At 48.0% G+C, this 25,932-nt stretch overlaps 8 protein-coding genes across 8 annotated transcripts; 3 read left to right on the top strand and 5 right to left on the bottom strand.

The window, feature by feature from the left end:
* Positions 1-307: 307 nt before the first annotated feature.
* Positions 308-4,183, bottom strand: CNBG3440 (hypothetical protein; the record flags this gene model as incomplete). Its single annotated transcript, XM_769270.1, has 6 exons — positions 308-955; positions 1,015-1,166; positions 1,213-3,146; positions 3,195-3,560; positions 3,608-3,913; positions 3,966-4,183. The coding sequence occupies 6 exons, from the start codon at positions 4,181-4,183 to the stop codon at positions 308-310; spliced, it is 3,624 nt and encodes a 1,207-aa protein (XP_774363.1).
* A 389-nt stretch (positions 4,184-4,572) lies between these two features.
* CNBG3430 (hypothetical protein) lies at positions 4,573-6,464 on the top strand (the record flags this gene model as incomplete). The annotated part of the gene is made up of 7 exons (XM_769269.1): positions 4,573-4,825; positions 4,889-5,049; positions 5,103-5,530; positions 5,579-6,036; positions 6,087-6,194; positions 6,252-6,265; positions 6,321-6,464. 7 exons carry the CDS (start codon positions 4,573-4,575, stop codon positions 6,462-6,464), a joined length of 1,566 nt encoding a protein of 521 aa, XP_774362.1.
* Positions 6,465-6,942: 478 nt separating this feature from the next.
* Positions 6,943-9,952, top strand: CNBG3420 (hypothetical protein; the record flags this gene model as incomplete). The annotated part of the gene is made up of 5 exons (XM_769268.1): positions 6,943-7,029; positions 7,083-7,140; positions 7,190-7,548; positions 7,599-9,276; positions 9,324-9,952. The coding sequence occupies 5 exons, from the start codon at positions 6,943-6,945 to the stop codon at positions 9,950-9,952; spliced, it is 2,811 nt and encodes a 936-aa protein (XP_774361.1).
* Positions 9,953-10,253: 301 nt separating this feature from the next.
* CNBG3410 (hypothetical protein) lies at positions 10,254-16,232 on the bottom strand (the record flags this gene model as incomplete). The annotated part of the gene is made up of 17 exons (XM_769267.1): positions 10,254-10,304; positions 10,361-10,484; positions 10,542-10,743; positions 10,794-11,111; positions 11,168-11,290; positions 11,345-11,432; positions 11,482-11,600; positions 11,651-11,737; positions 11,795-11,946; positions 11,997-12,121; positions 12,172-12,263; positions 12,314-12,385; positions 12,441-12,502; positions 12,559-15,008; positions 15,074-15,324; positions 15,376-16,073; positions 16,129-16,232. The coding sequence occupies 17 exons, from the start codon at positions 16,230-16,232 to the stop codon at positions 10,254-10,256; spliced, it is 5,118 nt and encodes a 1,705-aa protein (XP_774360.1).
* Positions 16,233-16,837: 605 nt separating this feature from the next.
* CNBG3400 (hypothetical protein) lies at positions 16,838-18,035 on the bottom strand (the record flags this gene model as incomplete). Its single annotated transcript, XM_769266.1, has 5 exons — positions 16,838-17,003; positions 17,059-17,291; positions 17,344-17,427; positions 17,484-17,711; positions 17,772-18,035. The coding sequence occupies 5 exons, from the start codon at positions 18,033-18,035 to the stop codon at positions 16,838-16,840; spliced, it is 975 nt and encodes a 324-aa protein (XP_774359.1).
* A 278-nt stretch (positions 18,036-18,313) lies between these two features.
* CNBG3390 (hypothetical protein) lies at positions 18,314-19,894 on the top strand (the record flags this gene model as incomplete). Its single annotated transcript, XM_769265.1, has 4 exons — positions 18,314-19,018; positions 19,070-19,197; positions 19,251-19,773; positions 19,832-19,894. The coding sequence occupies 4 exons, from the start codon at positions 18,314-18,316 to the stop codon at positions 19,892-19,894; spliced, it is 1,419 nt and encodes a 472-aa protein (XP_774358.1).
* Positions 19,895-20,015: 121 nt separating this feature from the next.
* CNBG3380 (hypothetical protein) lies at positions 20,016-23,570 on the bottom strand (the record flags this gene model as incomplete). The annotated part of the gene is made up of 3 exons (XM_769264.1): positions 20,016-20,690; positions 20,744-22,980; positions 23,312-23,570. 3 exons carry the CDS (start codon positions 23,568-23,570, stop codon positions 20,016-20,018), a joined length of 3,171 nt encoding a protein of 1,056 aa, XP_774357.1.
* A 416-nt stretch (positions 23,571-23,986) lies between these two features.
* Positions 23,987-25,725, bottom strand: CNBG3370 (hypothetical protein; the record flags this gene model as incomplete). The annotated part of the gene is made up of 9 exons (XM_769263.1): positions 23,987-24,113; positions 24,168-24,301; positions 24,347-24,355; positions 24,418-24,858; positions 24,913-25,213; positions 25,288-25,305; positions 25,361-25,506; positions 25,571-25,581; positions 25,644-25,725. 9 exons carry the CDS (start codon positions 25,723-25,725, stop codon positions 23,987-23,989), a joined length of 1,269 nt encoding a protein of 422 aa, XP_774356.1.
* Positions 25,726-25,932: the final 207 nt, after the last annotated feature.

Below are 25,932 nucleotides of genomic sequence, written 5' to 3'. Positions count from 1 at the left end.
GCGTACAGGAGGCCCTAGCTATAATGACGTACGACGTGTAAAAACGGTTGTTGTGACGCATCATATTGATGCTCCATAATAAATGATTCTTTTTTTTTGGGATTTCCTTTCATTTTCCTTATACCTTCCGTTTATATACCAGAACCGTTCTACCTTATACCCAATCTTTCTTGTATACCTGGGCCAGAAGATACCACATGCATGTCACTGTACATCTATCCAAACTCAAAAATGTCCGTTATTAAGTATTTAAGTTAATTCTACTATTTACTAAATAAAATGCGTATTAAATAAATTAATTATTCTTTTACCTACGTTCACCGCGCCTCGGAAGATTCACTCCACCTTCTCCCAAAACCGTCACCGCAGGCCGGGGTTCGTCGGCGATTTCATTGCCAAGCTTCTTCCCGGTTGTTGATCTTGTCAGTTTCGATCGGGTCGGTATTGTCTGACCAGAAGAGGTACGCGTGCTGGGTATCGATGGGGGAGGGGGGATACCCGTTGGGGTTGGCTCGCGAGAGCTTGTCCGGGACATGATGGTACTACTGATACTCGCTTGAGATTCAGTTTGAGAGACCCCGTCTTCCAAGACCTCGTCGGCTGCTTCGCTCGCCTCGTCATTCACCACCCCTGGGAGCTTGCGACTGTCAGTCCTTCGGAGCCTTAAAATGCGTCTGTTGGTAGTTACTTGCGATTCATCTCTGACTCCGTTTTCGCTTTCTGATTGTTCCGCCGACTCTTGTCTTTTTCGCCAGCTCGCCAAAACCGCTTCTCTGGGTCCCGTCCTCTCCCATTCGGCCTGGACGTTCCATACCTTCTTACGTGGAGTAATACCGGTAGGAATATCTTCTTGGATACCAGACTGCAGGAAATCGGCAGTGGAGGACATGATAGAGTTGAGATTAGACTCGGTTGCAGAGTAGGCTTGTGAGAAAGTGGCTGAAGATGACGATTGCTAGGTCATGTGCGAGCTCGTCAGCTTATCGACTAACTAGTGGACAGCAAGATACCCACAGAGGTAAGAAGAGTGGAAGTAAGGCTGTCAATAGAGTCTGCCATGGCAGAAGATCTTGCTTGGGAGGCTTCATGCGTGGATTTCACGTTCCTCGCCAAAGCTTCGATAATCTCTGAATTCTTCTTTCCTCGAGCTGTTGACTTGTTCGCAACTAATATCATCATTAGCGCAATAATCTCACATAAGTAAAGACATACCACTTGTAGCGCTCTTCGCCATCTTGACGCAGAAACCATCCACCACTTCAACGTGCGCCTCTGCCTCTTCCATTGTTTCTTGACCATAACTCTCTAGTCTCTCTCTCAAACCTTCACGAACTTGCCCAAGAGCCAGCTGACCTTCTCCCTTTTGCAATACCGCCCTTTCCCCGCCCGATCTTACCTCATCCTCGAATAACTTTCTTCTCCCATCCCCTTCTTCCCATACACTCCTTGCTTCCTCGCCAAATTCTTCCATCTCCTCAACACTTTTTTCATTCTCCATCTTGACTTTGTCAACCACCGCACTTAAGCCCTTGTCTTGTTCATCCGTGAAACTCTCGATCATACTTGTCAAGTTACCAATGAGTTCGGTGCGAAGTTTGGCTGTCTTCGCTTTTTCCTCGGAAAGGAGTTTGGCCAGGAGGAGGTTCTGGGAGCGAAGTCGGGTGATCTCGGATGATGATGTCTGTATAGCAAGATCACGCGCACGAAGAGCAGATGCTGACTCAGCAGCGAGGTGTTTTTGTGCGGTAGTGATAATTGCGTCGACAAGACTGGCAGTAGAGTCGAGTACTGAACCGACAGCTGTGAGGTGCTGTTGTTGGTGTCCGAGTAGTTCGTCGACCATGGACTTGCTTCTCTCGCTCACACCCTGCGCCCATTCGCGAACAGAATTCTGCACTTCATCCTTGACAGTCAACAAGGACTTGCTTAAATCCGATGCTTCGCGTTGACCCTTCTCATTTGATGCAGCAAGTTTTTGGGAGAGGTCGTTGAAAGCCACAAAGGATCGATCGAGAGCAGCAAGGTCATGCTTTGTAGCTTGTTGTCCTTTGAGGGCATAGGCTTCCATTTCGATTTGGATTTCTTGCCCGAAATTGTCATGAGCTGATTGCAGCTGCGATAAACCGTTGCGAAGGCCCTGGGAGAGCCCCTGCAGTTCACCACCAAATTGAGTAGCTGCGCTTGCGTTGGATCCGAGTACCTTGGCCTTTCGGGCTGGTCCTGAATGTGAGTGGAGGAACACTTCACTGGGAATTGCAGACCTACCGATCTTTTCAAACAATCCTCCAACGTCATTCACACTCTCAGTGGCCACTTTCTTCAGGCCTCCGGCAACTGCGTCTAGTCTCTCCTCTCCTTGCATATACGCCTGGCTAATGACCGTCTCCTCATCTAGTCTTGTCTTGATAGTGTCAAGTACGATCTTCGTTTCGTCAAGCATTTCCGTCAGTTGCTTCTCAGCTTCCCTCACTTGAGCAAGTTCATCGACCGTCGCAAGCAACCGCACACTGACTTCATCAAACTCCTTTTTCTTCGTGTCCAAAGCAACTTCAATGACGCTCGCCTTGAGTTTGGCCTCGTCATAATCTGATTTCTGCTTCACCTGATTTTCATGCATCTCCCGCCATTGATCTTCGGGAATATATATTCCGTTCTTCTCTCTTGTCGCAGCTAGTTCTGCTTTGAGACGCTCAATGTCTCCGACATATTCTTTGAGCAAGCCGGCCTTTGTGAGATGAGCGTTGACTTCTGGTCGGTTACGGATAGACTTGGCGCGGATGGCGTAATCAAGAGTGGAAAGAGTTTCTTCCATGTTGGATCGGGTAGGACTGATAGTTGCGACAATGCAAGTTTTTGTTCTACCACCCAGGGAATCTTGCAATAGTCGAGTAAGTTTTGATTCTCGATAAGGGATATGACTGCCTTTCTCGACAAGAGCCGAAATGACTCTCCCGAGGGTGAGGAGAGACTGATTGATCATACCGGCCTCACGAGCGCGCTTGTCTGTAGCACCAGAACGGCCAATAGCTTCCGAGCCAGCAAGGTCGACTAGATTGAATTTTCCGATTCGAAGCATGTCCTCGCCTCCCCTTTGCATTCCGCTTTCTTTAACATGGACAGTGATAGAGAAGATTGTATGTGAACGGCTGCAGAGCTGTTAACTGTAGATTTCCTGAAAATATGACTTGACATACGAAGATTCGGTGTTCATCTTTGTCTCGGCGGTCTGTCTTCTCCTCACTCCTTTGTCCAACATACCCAAGGCCTCTTTCAAGTTCCTTACGCCTGTCTCTTCCAGGCCCTGAATCATAGTCCCCTTTTTTCCATCTTCATACAGCTTGAGTCCGCCAGTCCCACTTTGTTCACCTCTGTACTCCGGCGCTAGGAGATCTCGAAGCTCTTCATTGTACAGTTCCACATAAGAGCATTTTACCGAGTACTCGGTGTCGGCTTGAGATTCGAGGATGCTGAAAAGACGGTGAAGGACCCTCGGAACAATACCAGCCGTCGATTTCGGAGCGTCAAGATTTGTGAGCTCAAGGTCGCCTTGCATAGTATAGCTAATAAAATGTCAGGATTATTGTGCCAGTTCAAAAGATCACCATACGTTTTTCCAGTACCTGTCTGCCCGTAAGCAAAAATGGTACAATTGTATCCTGACAGAACTTCCCCCAGCATTCCTTCAGCAACCTCGTTAAAAACCATTGTTTGGTCAGCTTCTGGCCCGAAAACCTTGTCGAAAGGATACGTTTTTGTGGCCGGCTGGTGAGTTCCACCGTATGATGCCGTCGCGAATGTTGACAGGGTCGCTGACGGTAATGGAGTAGTTTCGACGGTGACCATCTTTGATATCGGTCCAGTGGTGGTGGTAATGACTGGAGATGCTTGATCCACCTCTTGTTGCGAGCGTCCACTGGTATAATAGAGCGTCAACATCAAACTGATGAAACTACACAAACACGTACCGACATCGCACGACCACTTGAATATTGATTTCACCATCTGTATTTATTCCCACCCCAGGCGTTTCCATTTTTCTATTTGTTATAGATCCGTTAACAGTCTTTCTTATCTTTCTTTGTGGGCTCGCAGCTCGACTATCTCCATCATTTCTCCCATGTGAAGCTTGAGATACCGACATGACCGATGGCGGCCGATTGGGGATCCTTGATGGTGGAGGCATTGAGATAGACGTTGACGGCGCTGTTCTTGACATCCCTGACCTGTTGGTGGTAGGCCTCCTAGACATCTTGGGGACTCGCGTTGATAGAAAGAGATTAAGGAAATAAGAAACTGTGAACTACTGTGGATACACTCGAGAGATTGTGGAAAAGCCAGTCGCGCGCGTTGATTGTTTACGTCTTTTACCACGTGGCTCATTCGGCTCTTGGCGGTGTTTTGACGAGTGGCGGCGGCGGATATCATCCTCGGCTCTTTTGTTTGCCGACTATCGGCATCATCTCTGTATGATGATCGTCCATTCGGGCTCGTTATCTTTCGAGTCTAGTCATATAAGGTCGATATTTCCTCCGCAACGAACCATTTGGAACAACCATAGAAGCGTTACGGTAAATGAGGACAACTCTATATTTTACAACAGTCAAGGCTTCAAGCTCAAGAGTCACTTTGGCTCCCACTGCTCGCCCTTTGGCCAACCATGCGGCTGTAATCTCATTGAGCCCTGGACCTACTCATTTGCCATGTGGCGGGCTATCTTCAGGAGCTGCCATAAGACATATCCATTTGACAGGAACAGCCAGAAGGGAGAAGCAGAGTCTTACTTCCACCACTACCCATATTGTCGAAGCTCGAGCATCGTTTAAAGGTCGGTTTACCTTTCTAATATTCCATCTACACTAAAATTGATGTGTGTAATATTTTTATCAAGATCCTGTTACAAGATATGAGCATCTCGTCAAAGATAAAGTGCTTAGGTCAGATCCATACCAGAGAGGAATTATACAGAAGCTTCAAAGATTATGGGATGACTTGAAAGACTATGATCCTGGACCTGTGCCGGCTGCAGCTGTTCAGCCTTCATCCTCCATCGTGAGTTCCGCCAAAAACCTATCAAGAGACATCTAACTTGTCTATCTTTTCAGTTCAGCAGATTCTTCTCTAAAGGCCCCTCACAATCTGAAGTAACAATCCCTTTATCTAATGTCCCCAAAGGTCTCTACCTCTACGGGTCTGTTGGTACAGGCAAGACTATGCTTATGGATCTCTTCCACTCCACTATCCCCAAGCAATTCCGGCCTACCTCTCAAGGCGGTTATGGATCTATCCGAATACATTTCCACGCCTTCATGCTCGACGTCCTTCAGCGACAGCATAAGTTGGTCGTTGAGTACGAAAAGGCGGGGTTGGGAAAAAAGGACGTGTTGCCAGAGGTAGCGAGGAGCTTAGCGAATGAAGGGAGGGTATTGTGCTTCGATGAGTTTCAGGTTACGGATATTGTCACTGCGATGATCCTTAGAGGGTTGTTGGAGAGACTCATGAGCTTTGGCGTGGTTTGTATCATGACTTCCAAGTAAGTCCGCCATCTAGCGAATTGTCTCGTGACGTTGACGTACAATAGTCGGCATCCGGATGAACTCTACATCAATGGTATCCAACGACAATCCTTCATCCCCGCCATCGAGCTCATCAAAGAGCGCTTCGAAGTCGTTGACCTTGACTCTGGTACCGACTATCGAAAGATTCCCCGGGCGCTTTCCAAGGTGTACTATAACCCTCTCTCTCCAACAGTTAAATCCGAGATCAATAAGCTGTTTGATTCTTTTGCTTCGACAGACCCCGTCTCCTCTGAAGTTGTCCATAACCGGAAGGTCCACCTTTGGGGACGAGAACTGAATGTTCCCGAGTCGTCGGGAAGCGTGGCGAAATTCACTTTTGCGGATTTGTGTAACAAACCTCTGAGTGCTGCAGATTATCTCGAGGTGACGAGCAAGTTTGGTACGGTGTTTGTGGAAGATATACCGAGGATGGGATTGAGTGAAAGAGATCAGGCGAGGAGGTTCATCACGTTCATCGATGGTACGTTAATTTTTTTGCTGTGATGTACCTATTGATTGATATAGTTATAGCATGCTACGAGAACAAGACAAAACTTTTTTGTTCTAGTGAAGTTCCAATTTTCCAGGTGTTCTCCGATAAGCATGGCTCAGCAGCCGAGGACGCACACATGCAAGAGGGTAAGAGCTTTATTTCTTCTTTAACATTTCAACTGACCATCCTTTTTTTATGCATAGTCATGGACGAACTTGTACGAACCATTTATTTTTTCCCATTGCAGGAACGATCGCTGACATCTCCCATAGGGTCTTGATCCTTCAGCAGTGGGATCATCCTCATTATTCTCCGGCGATGAAGAGCTGTTCGCGTTCGCGCGATGTGTTAGCCGATTGTCCCAGATGGGGACTAAGCAATGGTCCGAAACGGCAGGGCCACTAGCGGGTGCTTAAGCAAAAAGTTGGACAAGCAGGAATGGATACCTTGCATATTAGATGGACTGCATGTAATACCCTACGCGTGAGCGGGCACACACACCTCACCGCCATTTTGCGTCATTTTATTGTTCCCTCAGGATATCCTCTGTCGTCTTCTACTCTTCTTTCATGTCGCCCCATCACCGTCGATAGGGTTGACATGGTCCACCTTGGAATAGCTGCACTGACATGTCGTTACGAGTTTAAGTCGACTTCATCTTAAACAGGCAGCAGTCACCATGTACATCCTCTTAAGGCGCAACGGCATCCAACGTAGATGCCGACCTCTGTGGTCTTTTGTTTGTGCGCTGAGTGCAGGTCACGTGACTCCCCTTCACCTTAGATTCCGTCATCACCCGCCCGGCAACGAAGTTGATCTTAAGTGCAGGATACTAATAACGAGGAAAGTCATTTTGAATTCACATTCACATCTACTGCTTCTAATTTATCAAGAATGGGACCCTCGGGACTCGTTATATCAAAGCTAGGAATACAGGCTACAGCTTCAGACACTCATGTTAGAGGACTTATATGTCTGAAGGTCTGTCAAACTCTGACGCAAGTACAATTAATCAAATGCTGATTGTGATACAGGTATCGTTGCCTAAGGAAAGCCCTGGAAGGCCGGGAGCAAGATGGGTGCTATTCAACTGTATGTCGATGACTATTGTCCTATCTCCCATGTTTACTTGTATCCGCAGCAACACCTCCAGCTCTCTTGTCCCAGCCGACCATTCATCCTCTACCACTTCCTCTTCCCTCTTCGCAGTCGCCACACCTTCGTATTGCTTCAACATTGCTTTCACTCCCACATTCTACGTCTTACCCACCTGCACCTTCTCAGCCATCTATCCTTGGAGGCAAACCGTATATCGATGTGTCAAGTACGACCGGGAAGGTTTTCGTAGTGGTAGACTCACTTGGGGGTAGCGGAAGAAGAGGAAGCTTCAAAGGCAAAACTGATAGCAATGGGAGTACAGAGCGGGAAAGAAAAGATTGGTTGATTACTATGGAGTTTCAACAGGCCTTGGAAAGTAGCGTGGAAGATGACATTTACAAAGTATGTCTAATTCTATACAGGCGATCGAAGTATTGATGTCCCTGTTCAAGGTACTCTTGCCTATTCCAAGATGTCTAGACAATGTCATCCGCTTTCAGATTCTCTCCCCTTCCACCTCCACTTCATCTATGAACCAAGTCAGTGTTCTGACTGAACCAAAAATGCTGCCCTTGCCAGCGTCTGCTTTTGATTCTGATCCATCCCCATATGGACATGACTTGATCAACGGGAATGGGAAGGGTGTGATGAGAGAGGAAGGTTGGGAAGACGGGGAAGATCTGGAAGATGAGGATTATGAGAATGATGATCAAGGGTCTAGCTGGTTGGAGGGAAGATTCCAGAGGTACGCCACCCTGCATCTATCCAGAGACATGACTAATGCCTTGAAAAGCACGGACATTTTGAGACTGGAATGGTCATTCACATCCACTATGATTGACTCCACCATTCCATCACTCTCAATATCGCCCAAATGGGACAAATATCGACCTTCTATGGAGCTCAATTATACTGCCGTTGCTCCTGGTTCAGATACAGTTGTTTCCCTGAAAGTCGATGTCCCCGAAGGATGGGCGTGGGCTGAACTGATTATCGAAAGTGAGGGATTGGCATATTGGAAAGGTGTAGATGGAGAATTTGAAGATGAGGAAAGGGAAGATCCTGACAGGACTGCAGAGTACCAGGATGATGATTCCTTTGCTACCGTCCGTCCTGAGCAGTCAGGACACCTACACCGACGCAGTCGCTCACGGCAATCTATTCTTTCGTCCAATGCCGCTGCAGGACCGTCGACAGCCACGTACCTCCCACGAACATCTGGCTCTGGCTCGTCTATTAGTCTCATGCGGCAGACTTTACCCACGGCAGGCGATGCTATCGATGAATTCTCCTTTGAAATGAGCAGTGAACAAAGTCCGGCTCCGAAGAGACCCAACACGCCTCTGGGGTCGAGAGTATCGCTGTTACCTACCTCCAAACCATCTACCCCTTCCAAACGAGTTAAGCAGTCGGTATCCCTACCAGTGGCCAAGTCTGTCAAGCAGGGTAGATTATTCGATTTGTACTTTTACGAACACAGCGACAGAGCCTTCTCGCTTCGCGGGATGCTTGTACCAATCTCCCACCTGGCCCTCGTTAGCCAACGCCTTCCTTGCCCAATCCCTCTTGTCAATCTTCCGCACAATGGCTCAACACAATGCAACATCCAGTGCAATAATGCTCTCTACCAGGACCAAACTCTTCCCACGTCCGAACCTCATTTGATCAGCATACCCTCTGCTAACGCCTTTTTCTGGTCCGATGATTCTGTATCGAATAGTAAGAGAGACAAAGAAAGCGGGAAGGTTAAGGGGGATATGAGAATCAGGCTACGCAGAGATATCTGGGGGGTCGTCTCTATGTCTATGCTCTTCGCCTTCCCTAGTCGAGGTGACGAAGTTGGGTTTATCCTCCATCCTTCAACTCCAAATAGCAATGACCACGACAATGACATCAAAGGAAGGACAGTGAGGGTAACTCGAGCAAGCATGAACGGCCAGCCCATTCCAAGGTGTTTACATAGATGGCAAGACGGCAAAACGGAGGTGAGGATCGGGAAGAAGGAAGGGAGGGAGGATTCAGGGTTGGTAGAGATTATTTTGGAAATTGTCGGGCAAGAGTTTTCATTGCCGACTTTTGAGGATGCGGAAGGGATGGGGATTGTGGAGCTTTGCGGGGAGGGTTGGGAAGGTGAATGACCTGCCTATTCTTTCTTTTTAGCTGACTAGCGTTTTTAGTGGTGAAACCCATCATGCAGACAACGCTTACACCATCATCAAACGACACGTACTCTTATCCCCTTTCAACCCCGTGCTCAATATCTTTCCAGCCACCTTCTGCCCCACAAATCTCTACGACCTCGCGTGCTCGAACACTCTTCTCCTTCTCAACCTTTTTTAACCTCTTCATGCTCTGGCTCTTATTATCAATGGGCTCACAAATCCAGAGATTGAGAAATGAAGTTTCTTATGTCGCAGGGGAAGCGAGAGATCTGAGGATGTATGGCTACAATCCATCATCAGGTGGGACGGGCGAGGATAGGGGGGATGAGTGCTTGGATAGGACACTGAGAGATGGTGGGGTAAAGGGAGTGAAAGACGAGAGTACTGTTACCTTAGGTTTGACACATCAGATTCCCCTTGATGAGTCTCCCTCACTTTCCTCTTCTGACAAACTTGTGTCAGAGGCATCTCCACAACCTCCGTCACCGCATCCCACGGCGCCCAACGCACTCGCGCCTCGCCAACAGCGCCATTTATGGGCTGGATGGGATAGGTTAGTGATGCATCCGACTGTGAAGAGTTTGACGAAGGGTGTGGCTTGGCTATGGCATGCGGTGGTATGGCTAGTTGTACCCCCTATCTAAAATGTGTATCATTATATGTCTTGTGGTGGGGGCGTGATAACATGTATCACTTTATAAGCCATGGAAATTGCATGTTACATAGGTGCCATGGGAATAAGGCCCACCATTCGCAGGACCTAAATAGCATTGCAAGAAGCAGAGAAGAAACCAACTGATGGTTTTCGAAATCCGCTTTCCATCTCATAGATATGCATCAAGATCTACTAAGAAATGCTTGTTCTTTATGAACAGAATTGAAATTATGTGCTACTTTTTTAGCTGCTACAAGATTCACGTGATTCACATTGACTTCCCTATTGTTCTAGGACCTAGATGAAGCGTTTTGCTTGGTTTCGTAGACGATCTTGGCCACCTAGTACAGCATGATGGGTCAGTCCCAATCAGTAGTAATGATGAACGCTGACTTACTTCCCATAACTGAGTCTCTTCTCCGCTTTGCTTGCACAGTTCCCTAAAGATGCCTCCTTCATTCTGCATCAATTCCCAAGGTGTACCATACTCCATTACCTTTCCGTGATCAAGCACCAAGATCCTGCATTGCTTGGTTAGCGGGACAGGTATCATGTAGCATCCCATCTGAAACGCTCACTTGTCAAGACCAGCGACAGTCATCAGGCGATGCGCGATGACCAACATCTGAGTATCAGCCAAACCTGTACGCAACACATTCTGGATTGTGGCATCCGTGGCGTGGTCGAGGTTGGCTGTGCTTTCATCCATAATGAGAAAGCTGGAATTGCGGAGCTTGAGGAGACCCCGAGCAAGAGCAAGAAGTTGCCTTTGTCCTTGACCTGTTGGACTATATTAGTCATATATCACTTGAACTGCAAAATACACTTACTGAAATTCTTCCCACCTACGGCGACTTTCTCTTCTAAACTTCTGATGACAACCCGTTCCCCCTCTTCATCACCTTCCTCGGCATTTTTTAAGCTTTTCTTCAGAACGCTCTTGACAAGAGGGGCATTAGGCTCTTTAGTAGTAGAGGAGCTCAAAGCACTCAGGTCAGTTCTGGATTGAGCTCGACTTGTAGCGCGGCTTGAGAGTCGAGATTTGCCAACAAGACCGCATTGAGCAAGGGCATCCCAGATATCGGCGTCTTCATGCTGATCAAATGGATCGAGGTTGTCACGTACAGTTCCGGAGAAGAGCTGGGCCTCTGTTACAGTCAGTTAATGATCAGCAACGTTACATCATCGAAGAATAAAGACGCGCCTTGAGGAAGGATGGTAAGCCTTGACCTGAGCGCATTGAGGCTCAGTTTTGAGATATCTTCGCCATCAATTGTGATTTTACCAGATTCTTGGAACAAGAACCTGAAGAATGAAAGAGCAAGAGCTATAGGGATTGCGATCAGAGGTGTCGAAGTATGCGGAAGCTCAAAGCACGTACTACTCTTTCCACTACCGGTTCTACCACATACACCTATCTTCTCTTTGGGCCCAATAACGAATGAGATGTCTTTGAGGACAGGCTCGAGCTACCATCATATTAGATCATCGCAAAACACCCATGTCAAGTCTACCCACCTGAGGAGCATATCGACAGGTCAGATTTTCAACAACGATCGATCCATCGCTAGTCGGCCAGTAGGCAGGAGGTTCCTTCCCTTTTTCATGACTCTCTTCTTCGACTTCAAGTTCAAGGTCTGCCTTTTATTAGCAATTTTCGACCCAAGGTATGAACCAATAAGCTTACATTCGCCTACACGCTCAACACTGTTCATGGACATTTCAACAGCAGCGTATAGCCTGACGACCCACAAAACGTATTCAGTGAAAGACACTGACATAAATGGTAAGCTTTTTTTTTTCAAATAAAGCTGTCAAGTTGATCACTTACAAGCATAACTGACAGACAATCCTACTGCACCAGCATCCATCGACTTGTTCTTGAGAGCAAAAACCGCAGCAAAGACAGTGACCAAAGCGCCAACGAAGTTCGAGTAGTTGTTAAGAATTCGATTGACCTGCCATAGGTACCAGAAGCAACGTCTGGACTATGTCAGCCGTTATCATAACGATTCGAAAATAAGTTGATTTACGTGTTTTGGTCAAGTTCATGGAATAGCTTGCGCATGAAGCGGGCGCTATCGCCATAAGAGCGAATCGTTGACATACCGACAAGGACCTCAGTGAAGCTGATAAAGATGGGAGACCTGGTGACACTCTGGTTTACAAAGTTCAGCAGCGATCCTCACATATGCCCAAGGAACTCACGTCAATGCGCTTGATTTCTCGGTTAGTGGCCACGTAGAGTGACCCAATAACCCAGTACAAGAAACAAATAAGGACCAAAGCACCGAGAAAGGCTATCGTATATGTCAATTTCGGCGACAGTCGTGATACCAAAAATGCTTACCAGGAGTTGATACAGTCACGACAACCAAGACGGTTGCAGCCGAGAGACATGAGTTGGCAAAGTACATACAGACTAATAAATTCTATTAGCATGTTCCCTGCATCACTGATACAAAACATAAATTCACTTTCACCGGTTTCCTGGTCGATAGAAGACATGTCTTTACTCAACCGGTTCAAAATTCGACCCCTTCATCGAGTATATTAACAACACTTCTCCCTTCACGCAAAATCAAAAGCACTCACGAAGGTGTAGAATCAAAGAACCTCATCCTCGCGCCCAAGATCCGCTGCAACAGACGATCATACATGTGACGACTGGCCCTCAATGCTCCGATAAAAGAAATACCAACCCTACCGACAACAGCAATTAAGTAGAAAGCGGAGATGGCCCAATATATTGCCAGATAATACGCTGTCGAATGCTTTCGTTCCATCTCTGCTTGAACATACTTCCTGGTGTCAATTACGAACTGATAGACAGTGACTGCTGCTTTGCCCAAGAGCGAACCAGAAGCCGCCCTGTCATCAGCATTGGCCCATTCCTTGATCCAAGCATTGTTCGCGACCTGAAGCATTTGGGAACCAAAAAACACAATAATCACGATAATCCAGATAGTGATACCTCCCAAAGCTTTGAAGTAGAGCATATATGTTGCAGCTTGCACAGTACCCTGAGATGAAGTTTCGGCGGCTACAAGCTGTTTGCCGAGACGGGTGGTTTTGTCTGTCTGAGCAGCACGGTCTGCGTCCACTTGTTTTTGCTGTTCAACGAGTTCTTCTTCAGCCGGGGAGTCGAGTTGGTCTTCAATATATGGGTCATCGGTATCACGTTCGACGGGTGAACCGCTTCCGGCCCCCAATGTAGTAGACGCAGCGGTGCTTGCGCTAGCGCTCGCCTTGTCACTATCATCTTCCGACAATTCCAATGCACCTGAAGCTGTCAACTCTGAAGGAGAGCCGGAAGCGGTAACGATCCCATTATCGAGCATGACGACCATTTCCGCTGCTGGACTAACCAAATTCACCTGGTGAGTCACGAGAATCACTGTCCTACCCTGGGTAAGCGGTCCCTGAAGAATTTGCTCGTACAGGTGTCGAGCCGTGTGGGCATCCACTGCTGAGAGAACGTCGTCGAGGATGATGGTCTTTGCGGACGAGTAGAAAGCACGAGCAAGGGAGATACGCGCCTTTTGGCCGCCAGAACAGGTAGTACCCTTTTCTCCCACTTCTGTCTCATCGCCAAGCTCAAAGATCTCGAAGTCTCGCTGGAGAGCACAAGCTTTGACTACATGGTCATACCTCTTTTTATCCCAATTGGAACCAAAAACAATGTTTTCCTTAATACTAGCACCGACTAACCAAGGTGTTTGGGCGCAGAATGCTACGGTATCGGCAAGTCCGGTGGCAGGATCGATAGGACATGCGTCCCTATTGGCATGATCGTCCGGCATGAACACCTGTCCCTTGAGAAGCAGTGTCTCACCGAGCAAACCGAGAATGAGGGTCGTCTTTCCTGAGCCCACTGGGCCGCAGACCACACTCAGCTTACCGACGGGGAAGGACACGTTTAATTCGCGAAGAGTAAAAGGTTCAGATTGATCGGATTCGAGTTTGGTAGCCTCTTCCGGAGTCAAATAACCGAGGACAGCGTCTCTGAACCCGATTTGAGGGTCATTGGACCCAGGAGTGGAGAGCTGTTGGTACTTGAGAGTGTCAGGTTCCTCAAGATATTTTTGGATACGATTGCAAGACGTTGACGCTTGGATCAACCTTGTCACAGTGTCTTGAGCGAGGGCAAGAGGGTCTTTCAGCATGTTGAACAGAATCAACGATGCAAACGCCTTGTCAGCCGTGAGAGGCTGCTTCAACCACAAGCTATGCACAGCAAAAGCTATACCAGTGACTATCACCGGTGTACTCCATACGAGTAGCTGGAATAGGACTGTAGTCGCGAATCGGCGAGCGAGCATGCGCAACTCCTTTTCACGAGTAATCATCATCCGGTCAAAGAACTTGCCCTCCCAAGCGTTGAATTTGATGAGTTTAATGTGGGCAATGACTTCGGTGATACCTTCGAGCCTTGCGTCGGTAGCTGTCATAAACTTTTTCTGGCGGCTCATGTAGAGCTTGCTCATCCCATACTGAGCAGGCATGAGGGCCACCAAGACGGCGATACCCGCGAAAGCAGCGGTGCCGAGGGTTTGGTAAAGAAGCACACTATTGACGACGATGGCGAGAGGGCAGGAGACGGTGTAATACGAGTAAGCGCAGATCTCGGAGATAGTAAACGCATCGACAGAGACGAGGTTCGCGATTTTTCCTTCGCCCGCCGTAGCTTCACCTTCAGCGCCGTCTTGAGCTTGGTTGTTCCCTTTTTTACCAGCAGCAGCAGCGGAGGATTTGTTAGATGTTGATTTTTTCACGTCGCCGGAGACATCTCTCCTTCGAAGAGCTTTCGCAAATACTTCAGCAATGATAATTGCTCGAATTCTAATACACAATCGTCTACCGAGGTATAATGCCTGGGCGAGGGTGATTGCGGACATACATTGTCCAATAACCATCATAGCCACGTAGAGGACGGCTACGTGTGTCGGCTGGGGGTTAGTCTCTCGCTGTTTGACGTATTGCAGGAGTAATCGAAGACCATTTGGAGGGAGATATTGGAAGAAGATGAAGATTGACGCCCAGAGCTATTTTGAGAATGAGCGCGACAGCCGACTGGGAGGAACAAAGGAGACGAAAGAAATGAACGTACAACTTGCCAACCGAGTTCAGGAGCAAAGAACACAGCCAGTTCAAGACCCAGATTCCTTCTCCTCTTGGCCCCGCTATGTTTTTTGGCGTAAGTAGCGTCCCGTTTAGCACTGAAAGCTCGGAAAGCACCGAGGGAAGCAGCTGATGAATCGTCTTCACGGATAGCGGGAATGTTCTCCAACGTAATGGGAGTAAGGTAGTGCTTGAAAAGCAGGGGAAGCAAAAAATTGAATGTTCCTCGAGACCATGCCGCTGGGTCAAATATCAGCTTCTACAAAATAAACAGACAGAGATAAGACTCACAAGCAGGCTCTTCATAATGCTTAGGCAGCTTGCTTCCAAAGCTTCCCAAACTACCTCCTCCTTTACTCTTCGCACCTTCCAACAACCTATCCAGACCCTCGTGGTATGGCAACCCCAGCATCGCGATGCAGTATACCATCTCCACGGCAAAACACGCGATGTGCAATTTCGAAGGGTTCGGGTGGATAATCAAGGTCCGAAAAAAGATAAGCGATGTCATAGAATGTAATGACAAGAGAGGCGTGATGTGAGAGTGGGGGATGATGGAGATGAGCGATAACCAGGCGGGAAATATGACGTCCTTCCAGCTTCCTTGCACCACCGCCCTCGCTAGCTCGACTTCAAACCAAGTCACAGCACCCAAAAGACCAATCCAAAACCTTAAATCTTGTAGCCTCGTCACGTCCCTCCTTTTATGCTTGACAAAATCCATAATTACCCGCTCAGCCTCGCCCTCGGGAAGTTTCTCTGCGGGTTTCGATGGGGTAGATGCAGACCATGGGGGAAGGAGGTTGGTAGCGAGGGAATCGAGGATAACGCTAGATTCGAGGTTGGCGAGGTCTGAGGGGTAAGAAGAAGAGACGAGAGTTGAGGTCGATAAGGGATCCTGGGATCTACGGGCCCAGCGAGATGGGTAGGTGGAGAGAAGGTAGAGGGCGGAAGCCGCTATAAGGAGATATGGAACATTTTGCAGATACCTAGGTTCTTGTTAGGACTAGCCTTTTCCCTTGACAATGGTTTGAGTGTACTTACTTTTCACGGAAGCATGAGCTGAAATCTATACCATCCCAGATTTTATCGCAGCTCGAATCTGATATGGCTTTGGAAGCCGCAGAAACCCATGAGGAGTCTGCCATCTTCAAGGAGAAAGTGAATATCAAATGTCAGGCCGGAGATGGAATTCCGAGCTGACTTAAGACACTCGGGAAAGAAGGAATAATTTACAGTTCAACGGAGAAAGGAGTACAGAAGAGAAAAAATAGTGAAGCACGAAACCAAAGGAAGCCTGATAATCAGCGCAAACGCCGCGTTCCTTTCTTAATCTCCAACCTTTGAAAATTAGCCGATCTGTTGCGTCATTTCTGGTGTTAGACACAGTGTACAGCTACTATTATTCACATACATTTCGGCAAGTATTGCCCACTACGAGGTACTTATTATGTATATACAAGTACCAGCTTCCTTACTTCGCTTTCACAGTCCATTCTGTTTCGAGTGCCAATTTTTTCAAGTGTTATCAAACACGACATCAATCACCATGTGGTCCTTTGACTGCCGGTCATCTCCGTCTACGGACGAAAGAATCATTGCGTAATCAGCCTCCACTTTACTTTTGGCTTGTTGTGTCACTATGGCATACGATATGATCCTCGAGACCGCAACCAAAGAGAATGTAAATAATTTCCTGCGAGACGCATTATACAGCTCGGTACATGCTTACAACAAAACGTATCAAGCAAGCTCAAAGCACCTCCACCTCTTGCTCGGAACCGCACCCAAAACATCTTTGGAGCAACTTAGTCGTCTGCTCTTGCTCGTCGTACACTTCCTCAACATCTTCAAATTCATGGACATGTTGAGCTTCTTGTTTTCTTTGATACAAGTTATTTCTCGTCCGTTTTCGAAGACTAGATCAATCGTCAGCCGTGATACTAAAAGAATAAGGTAGTTGATACAACATACTCTCTCAATCCTTGCTCAAACTTTTCCTCTCTCTTCCGCTTTTTGAACTCTTCTCTCCTTTTCCATTCATTATCTAACCCTTCCTCCCCGCCCCATTTCTGGAATGCTACTTTTTCAACTTGTTCTCGTAGAAATAACATCATATTGCTGTACGTTGATGCATGAGGATTTGGGCGGAGGAGGTGGGGTAGCAGGTCGACATCTTTGAGCTCTGGGTCTGTGAGAAGGTAATCCTAGCCGCTCGTCAGAGGTTTGTCTTTTTTATCCCATGGAAAGGTCACTCACTTCCTTACATTCCGTCTTTGTCAACAAAGAGTACTTTTCCGGAAGCTTCTTTTCACAACTCTTACACACTCTAACATCAAACACCTATATCCAATCAGCTCTGAACATTCCATCCTCTCACACTCAAGTCGCAAACCCACCTTCAAAAACTGATAATTAATCTCCAGCGTCCCACACTCCACACATCTCGGTGACCGATCGGGTATGATCGCCGGTTCTTCCCCTTCCCTTATCATCTGCAACTGCCTCTCCTTCTCCCTCGCTAATTCCGCAACAGATTTAATTCGGTCACCTTCTTTATCTTCTTCTGTCAGAAAACCTCCTCTGGAGTTTCGCATCTTGGAGAGATCGTATTCAAAGTATTTCCCCTGCAATTACCATGTGAGCATTTTGTGAGCAGTGGCCAGGCAATAAGACAAGTGACCAACCAGAGAAGGATCACGCCGTAAAGGCAATGGTTTTGCCTTGTCTGCCTCGGCCTGTTGCTGAACCATATTCCTAGCCGATGACGGTATCGCTTCCCTCCTGTTGACATACGCTGGTCCAGCGTTGCCATGATTGCCGTTACTTGGCCCCGCAGCGTTGCCGCCTGTAGTATTTGCAGTGAGCTTGTTCTTGGCTTTTAGCCTGTTGAGAGCTGCCAAGCGGGCCTGATCTGGGGTAAGTACTGGTGCGGTGGTGGGAGCCGACATTTAGGGAAGTGAAAAATTATATGGCGAGAAGGTAAGTTATAGAAGTGTGGATCTTCTGTCAATATTATGTCAACCGCCTAAGATGATGGGTGGCCAAAAAAAAAAAAGAAATTCATTATTTCCTCACGTGGCAATAACGTGGCGTCAAACTACCTATAATCCGCGAGTTGTCGTTTCCATTTCCTCCACAAGAAGGAAAGTTGGCCATATTGTACTTCTCGTCTTTTTATCCTCATTTTCCTTTTATCTTTTTAATCTTCCCCTGAATTTCATTTAAAATGGCCGAGCAAGAACCACAGGTCCAGTCCCAACAACAAAAACAACAAAAACAAAAACCTCAACAACCTCCTTCAGGCGAACCCAAAGCCAAATCCGCCAAAGAGCTCAAAAAGGAGAAACGCGCCGCTGCTGTCGCTTCCCGAGCCATCCCTACCGAAGGAGGAGTTCCAGAGGGTCCACAAGGTGGTAAACAATCATCCAGCACTGCCACTTCTGATGGCCGTCGCTCTCCCGTGGTTCATCTCAACCCTTCTTCTCAAAATCCCGCTTCTTCAGCCGGCCCTTCCGCCCCTCGCAGACCTCCCAACCACTCTGAACCCTCAGCGCCTACCCTCTCCGTTATCCAGCAAAACCTTTTCTTCTCCCATCTGCCACACCAGGCTCCTGCCGATACCGTCTCCGCCCTCGACACGGGCAAGATCCACCCGATAATCGTCCGTGTGGGTGTGTTGATGAACAGTGGACAGTTGAGGGGTGCGAATGCGAGAACGATCGGGATGATGTCGGCGTTTAAAGAGGTGATTAGGGATTATGAATGCCCTGATCAAGCGGTTTTGTGGAAGGATTTGCCAGTGTATTTGAGTCCGATGATTGCTTGGCTGGAAACTTGCAGGCCTAAAGGTGTGGGAGGCGGTAATGCTATCCGATGGTTGAAGAGTGAGATCAATAGGTTGGGTGAGAAGGGGGATAAATCCGAGGCAGAGGTATGTGATTTTTCCTCCTTATGCTGTAAAAGGAAAGCTGATAATGTGTAGCAAAAATCGTATTTGGTCGATGCGATTGGTCTCTACCTTCGCGACAGAATAGAATTTGCGGACCAGGTTATTGCAGACAGCGCAAAGGAAAAGATCAAGCCTGGAGACACTGTCGTCACTTTCGCTCGGTAAGCACATCGCTATCTATTGAATTGTCGACTCCCGGCTGACGGAACACAAGATCATCTGTTGTCGAAACGGTCTTACTCGAAGCCTGGACCAGCATGCGAGAACAAGACCCCGATGCAACCTTCAACGTCGTCATCGTCGACTCTAGACCCCTTCTCGAAGGTGAAAAGCTTCTCAAAGTGCTCACCGCCGCCGGCCTTCCTTGTACTTACATTCTCCTCCCCCTCCTCTCCTCTATCCTCCCTCAAGCCGACCTCGTTCTTCTCGGCGCCTCTGCCCTGCACTCGGACGGTGCTCTCTACTCCCGCGCGGGTACTGCTGTCGTCGCCATGCTCGCCAAGGAACATCGCGTCCCCGTCGTTGCTTGTGTAGAGACATACAAGTTTGGAGAACGTGTGGTGCTTGATGGTGTGGCGACAAATGAGTTGGGTGATGTGGAGGGTTTATTGGCATTGCCGACAAAGAAGCCGTTTGCATTAGGTAAGGAAGGTAAGCCGTTGCCGAGCAATTTGACTCCCTTGCATGTCGTGTACGATGTGACCCCGCCTTCGTTGATTACCGCCGTTTGCACAGAGGCAAGTCTTTATCATGCCTTTCCTTTCCATATGGCAAATTGCTAACTTTCCCCTTCAGATTGGTTTCATTCCCCCAAGCTCTGTGCCGACCGTCCTCGGTAAATCCAATGGTGTTGTGTGATAGAATCTCATTCATAATCATTATATATCATTGCACAGTATGAATACGCACAGTACCCGAATGTCCAAAAAGGATCAAACAAAACTCAAGAATAGTAAATATACACCAACCTTCCATCTTCTTATGCCAGTGTCATTTCCCTTTCCTTCGTTCTCAAACTACCGTACCTCGCTGCACTACCACCCACAGATGCGCGTGATGGAGGTATGTTCTCCTCTCTAGATTCGCTTCTCTGCATCACTCTTGATGCAACTTTCGTGCTCGGATACAGCTGCACTCCGTGGCGGTGGTTGCCTTGTAAAGGCGTTTCCAGTGAATGCCGCTTAGAGTAGTCTGGGACAGGGGTCTGCATCGCAAGAGACGATCGACGGCGAGTAAGGGTCTTGGGGAGGAAAGATTCGTTGGTCATGGAAGGAGTGGTACCTTGGTCGAGATTAGTGCGTTGGGACGCTCCGAGAGGTGTACTACCCGCAACTCCGCGAACTCCAAACTTCCGTTTCATCTGGATCATCCAATGAGCTTTAATTTGATCGAGTGTGTGGAATAGAATACTTACCAGCTCGACCTCTTGTTGCTTCGAATCCAATGCGATGTTGAGCATCTCCCTATCCTCCTTCAACTCCGCTTTACGTCGTTGAAGATTGGTGATTTCCAAGTCTTTCGAAGCCGATTGAGACTTGAGGTGGTCGATCTGGACGCGGAGCGATTGGAGTTCCTGCGCGTCGGCCAGGGAGGTGGTAGGGACTGACTGTGCTTGAACGAGTTGTTCCCGAGTGGATTGAAGGCTCTTTCGAAGCTATCACAACTGTTAGTGAAGTTGTCCCCGATAGCATTGATAAAGAAACTTACCTCTCGGTTCTCTCCTTCCAGCTTGATCTCCCTACTCCTGACCTCCTCTAGTTCAAGCTCTACATTCTGCCTTCTCATGCCTTCCATATCTACTCTCTTACTCAGTTCCTCCACCTTGCTCTTCCACTCGTCTTCCTGCCTTCTCTCCGCCTTAAGCTTCTCGATTTGCCTCAAAAGGTTTTCAATCTCTTCCTCATTGGCCGTTTTGACCTGTTTAAGCTGGTCAAAATGATATTTTAAATCCTCCACGTCTCGACTTTCGACTTCAAGCTTGGCAACCTGATCCAGAAGGGTTTCAATCTCCTCTTCGTCTGCGGCCTTCACTTGTTTGAGCTCCTGGACGTGGTGCCTCAAGTCGGCAAGCTCCTTTTGAAGGGCATCCACGTCGGCCTTCATCAGCTCGTATTCATCCAGTTGGTGATGAGCACTAGACAGTTCCGTTCTGAGAGCTTGAACCTCACTCCCCTGATCCTTGACTTCCTCAAGTTCACGATGTACCTCTTCTAACTCTTGCCTCAAAGCTTGTACTTCCTCTTCCTTGCCCTCCATCTCTCCCACCTTTCGTTGCAACTCCTTCATCTCTTTTCGCATTTTCTCCACTTCCCCATCTTCTTCATTCTCTTCGGGGTGGGAAGCCTTGATCAGGCGGCTTTTCTCACGATCATCTTTATCTCTCAATTCAGCTCGGGCTTCCTCGAGCTGAAGAGCTTGTTGGTCTCGAGAATTCTTGACCTCCTCCAGCTGGCGCGAGGTGGCTGCGGCATCTGCTAAAGCTTTAGCAAGTCGAATCTCGAGGTCACGCGCTTCACTTTGGGCGGCCATAGTCCTATCAGAGGGAAGACCAGCACTCCGGGTACGCATGAGGGGAGTCGGAGAGTTCAAGTCTAGATTTGGCAATGTTTGCTGTTGAGCGGTTTGAGCTTGTACCTCCGCTTGTTGTGCTTTTGCGTTAGCAACAGCTAGCGCCTTCCTCAGATCTTGCACCTGGGAGTACAACATCTCCGCTTCCAAAGCTCGCATATTCAGTTTAGCGAGCACCTCGTCTCTTTCTGAGACTTCATTGCGGAGTTTTTCGGTAAGATCCTTGTAAAGTTCAAGTTCGGTGCTGAGTGCAATTGTATGAGCTGTCTGAGCTTCGAAGAGAGCTTTTGTAGGCTGTACCAAGAGGCTCGTAAGGGGTGCTGACGAAGAACAGGTAGCAAGAGGTGAATCAGAGGAGGGGGATAGGACCATAGCTGTACAGTCGTAAAATTCGGTAACGTCTCCCGCTGTTGTTCGAGGGGTTTCGGGAGCTACTTCTGGCGGTTCCGGGGACTGGATACGGCTGGGCGATTGGAAAGTAGAAGAAGAATCTGGCCCGGGGCGATGAGTGAGTGGCCAAGTAAGCTCAGCTTGCTCGGCACTCATGTCGGCGAATATCGAACTTGTGGAGTATGGGGCAGTCATAGGGGGTTCAGGTTGTGCTATGGAGAGAGGAGACTCTTGAGTTTCTGATTTCTCTTCGATAGTAGGGATCTGCTCCTCAAGAGGAGGTAGCTGGCATCGGATTGTCGGGTTGCTATCCTCCCTGCCGAGCTCAGACATGGCGGACTCGTCGGGCTGTACGCCCCAGAATTCCGCTTCGGCCCTCCTCTCCACCTTGCCGTGTTTCAGTGATCTGGAGGCGGCTGCCTCAGAAGTTAAGCCATCTCGAAAAGAAGATTGATCGGCAAACAAGTCTCTTGATGAAGCAGTGGAGGTTGAAGTCGGATCAGCAACTGAGAACGAGTCTTTTTCCGGAAATTTTGTAGATAACAGGTTCGACATATCTTCTGGAAGGTGCCACTCAACCGAAGGAAGTTCGAATTCACCGTAGGACGCATCTTTGGATGTGTTGCCCTCAGGTACAGCGGGTAATCCTAAAGGCGAGGAGTGTATTTGGGGCTCGCCATTCCAAGATTCCTCTTCTTCCACATCTTCTTCATCCTCGTCGCCATGGATGATGATGCTCCCAGCCGATCCAGTTGAAGCGACCAATGATAGTTCACCCTCTTCACCTGGCTTCTCCCAACTTTCTTCGTTCCCTGCAGGCTCAGGCTCAGATTCAGGCTCTTTACGACGAGGAGACATAGTGACCGCAAGTAGCTGAGAAAAGAAAGAGCTGGATGTGGGTGTTGGTGGTGGCTTAGCTGGGGATGGTGGAAGGACGGAGGAATTGGGGGTAATGACTCGAAATTGTTTCTTGTGGAAGAATCGAACTACAGATCCTCTGTCAGTTTGTCAGAAATGATGAGCGAGATGATTCATCCTACCTCCATTTCCAGAACCAGGAGTCCCAGAAGGTCTCAGAATGCCCTTCACACCACTGCCGTTTGGTGTAAGATTTCCTGCTTGCTGTTGCAATTCGCTTAGGCGAGGAAGGATAGGCGGAGAGGACGTCTTTGCTTTGAGAAACTCAGTTATAGTGTGTGTGTTAGCAGGAGACCCTGTGGGTGAAGTGCTTTTTTGAGGTGAAAAATCCTCTACATCTATGTCATGTCAGCTTCTACGTAACGGACCAAACATGTTGAAACGAAGCAAACAACACACCGGCTGGGTTGACGAGGTTCACCACTCTCTTCTTTACTTGAAGCTGCTTTGCAGGGGTGGGAACCCTTGGAGAGGATTCTAGTATGCAGTGGCTTGACTCGGCTTGAGCAGCCATGGTTGTGGAGATGTTATTGTGAAGTCTGTAGTCGTCGCTGGGGTAATTTCGTTGTTGTTTTGACGTTCTGACGCTGGGGAAATCAGGCACGGCAGTGGTGCGACTAGTGAGCAGCGGTGAACGGACTGAGATCGGGACAGTCATAATCGCGAAATCACGTTTTCAAAAATCGTGATCCAGCAGGTGCATTCACGCTGAAACACGATTTTGCCGATTTTCAGAATCGCGGAAAAAAAACGCACCTATTCATTCATTGAGAAAAACCGTCATCATCGAACTTGCTAGTAGATCTAATAAATGTTTTGGAATTAAAATGCTATGGAAAGTGGTTTGCAGAGGTTTATGCATGATATTGCTACAGTTGATTAATGGTTTGACTATCCAGAAGAGCTCGCCGTCATTGGGACAGTGTCCATCCACGTCTTCTTCTTCTGTCTATACTGTACTGGCCCTAGGCTCGCCTTGTCTGTCGGATGCTGCTAATGCATTTAACCCACATAAGAAAAAAGCACGTGTTAGTTGTGCCTTTTTCTTTGGTTGCTAAAATAAGTGTGATGCCTCTATAAAGGGATGTCGACTCCAAAGTACCTTTCGCAAGGTTTTGTCTCAATGTAGGAGCCTACAGCATCCACAAGCGTCCATAACAGTCCGTGGGTGAGCATTGAACGGATCATTGAGATCCCAAGTCTAAGCATTTGTAAGCAGATCACATCCAGCGACTATTTATTGTAAAATCCTTACCCTCGGTACAATCGGGCGATACCAGATAATAATGGCTTTGGGCTATCCTTGCCCGTTCCTCGTACTAAGCGGTGAAATTGTTCAGTAGGTGTGCGCGGCGTTAATCCTGACAAAGCTCTCTGTTGAGCCTTAGTCTGCGATAAATTGTCAGTATCATCTAGATAGCTATCTCTGCTTACTTTTATCGCCTACAATGATTTAATTAGCCTTGGACTTATCACAAGGCGATATATAAAGCAAGAAGACTCACATCAACAGGATATATCAGCGCCCAACTCGAAACTCCCGCCACACTTCCACACAAGAACGGTATAGCCTGCCTCGGCAACCAAGCTCTTGCCCAATCTGGCAAATCTCCCTGCACATCATGACCAAATCCTCCTCCTCCGTCTTCTCTAGTTTTTGTCTTTTGTCGGCCAAGATAATAGCGCATAACATCATACTCTGCAAAGTATAGAGCTGTTCCTAGCGTATCGCGAACGAAATGGAGCCTCCAACCAGTGTACAAGCCGCGTAGGCCATTGGAATTAACGATGAGTTTGACCGCTTGAAGTGTCGTTGGAGGAGTGAATGAAGGAGTGCGCGGGACACCAGCTGCTTTGGAGCCGGAGCCAGCCGTGGCTGCAGATGGATTGAGAAAGAGCTCGGGATGGGAATCACGGTAGATCTGGTATTCTAATTGTCTTCGAACCTTTAATTCCCCTATTAGTGAAGTTTCTATAGATCAAGGCAGTGTAGAGCCTACCTTGACAAGCTCAAATGGCGCGCTTCCTACACAGACTACAGCCCCACTAGCAGCTCCCGCTAAAAGACTTGTGATCCCGATATCCTTCGCATTATCCCCCGAAAACCATCCTAAATGTATGTTTATCCATGGACCCTTCTCGTCGCTTCCATCTTTGCTACCGGAACGGCCATTATCGGTAAGTTTATGGTCCGATTTTGGTGGTCCGCTGGGTAAAGGTGTAGAATTAAGAATACGCTTGGTTGAGCTGTAAATAGTAAAAGATATTGTTCGGACAATCGATATCGTTATAAGTGGTAAACTGCTCTCAATGTTCAGTCTCTTCACTTGTGCGTATTCGTACAGCCGGTCCGATCGGACATCGACACTACTCACGGGAACCCTCTCCACAGTCTACAAGTTACAGGTCAGCTAAAGATAGTCAAAGTAGCCAAAGAAGAATATTCACCCTCCGATACCTTCTTCTCTAACGACTTCGGCTGCTAGTCTAGGTATAGATACCTTCTCGCGTGATGACTGCAGTCGCGACTTGAGAGAATCGAGAGGGAAGCCTGCAAAGGTCGAAATGACAGAGGCTGACGTTGCCGAAACAACCTGTGGGAAATTGAACACATGTGAGCAATGATATGCAGACTGAGGAAGAGGCCGTTTGACTTACAACTTTGTGTTCTATGACCATCCAACTGTCAGCCAACTATCACAGGCGATGAAACACTCGATGATGGACTCACGGCGTAACCACTCATCTGCGACGGCTGCTCGTTTAGTCCATACGCTATTATATGGTGGCAGCGGTGATGGACTGTCCGCCATTGTTAGGGCATCAGACCCTAGGATATCTTTTGTTGAAGTACTGTTACCAGCGAGGGACTGAAATGTCACGTTCGAAGTTCACTGAAAGCGACGGAGTCGTCGGTCGTCGGAACATGGGTTGAAGGTGGAGTTGTTGATGCTAAAAGGATCACGTGACCGGATATCGAACTGTGAGATTTCCGGATTTAATGTGGAGGTTTGCCGTCG

Source organism: Cryptococcus neoformans, chromosome 7, assembly GCF_000149385.1.
Source record: "Cryptococcus neoformans var. neoformans B-3501A chromosome 7, whole genome shotgun sequence".
Lineage (NCBI taxonomy): Eukaryota > Fungi > Basidiomycota > Tremellomycetes > Tremellales > Cryptococcaceae > Cryptococcus > Cryptococcus deneoformans.
Note: the sequence above shows the minus strand (reverse complement) of the source record. Positions and strands in the feature narration are given on the sequence as shown.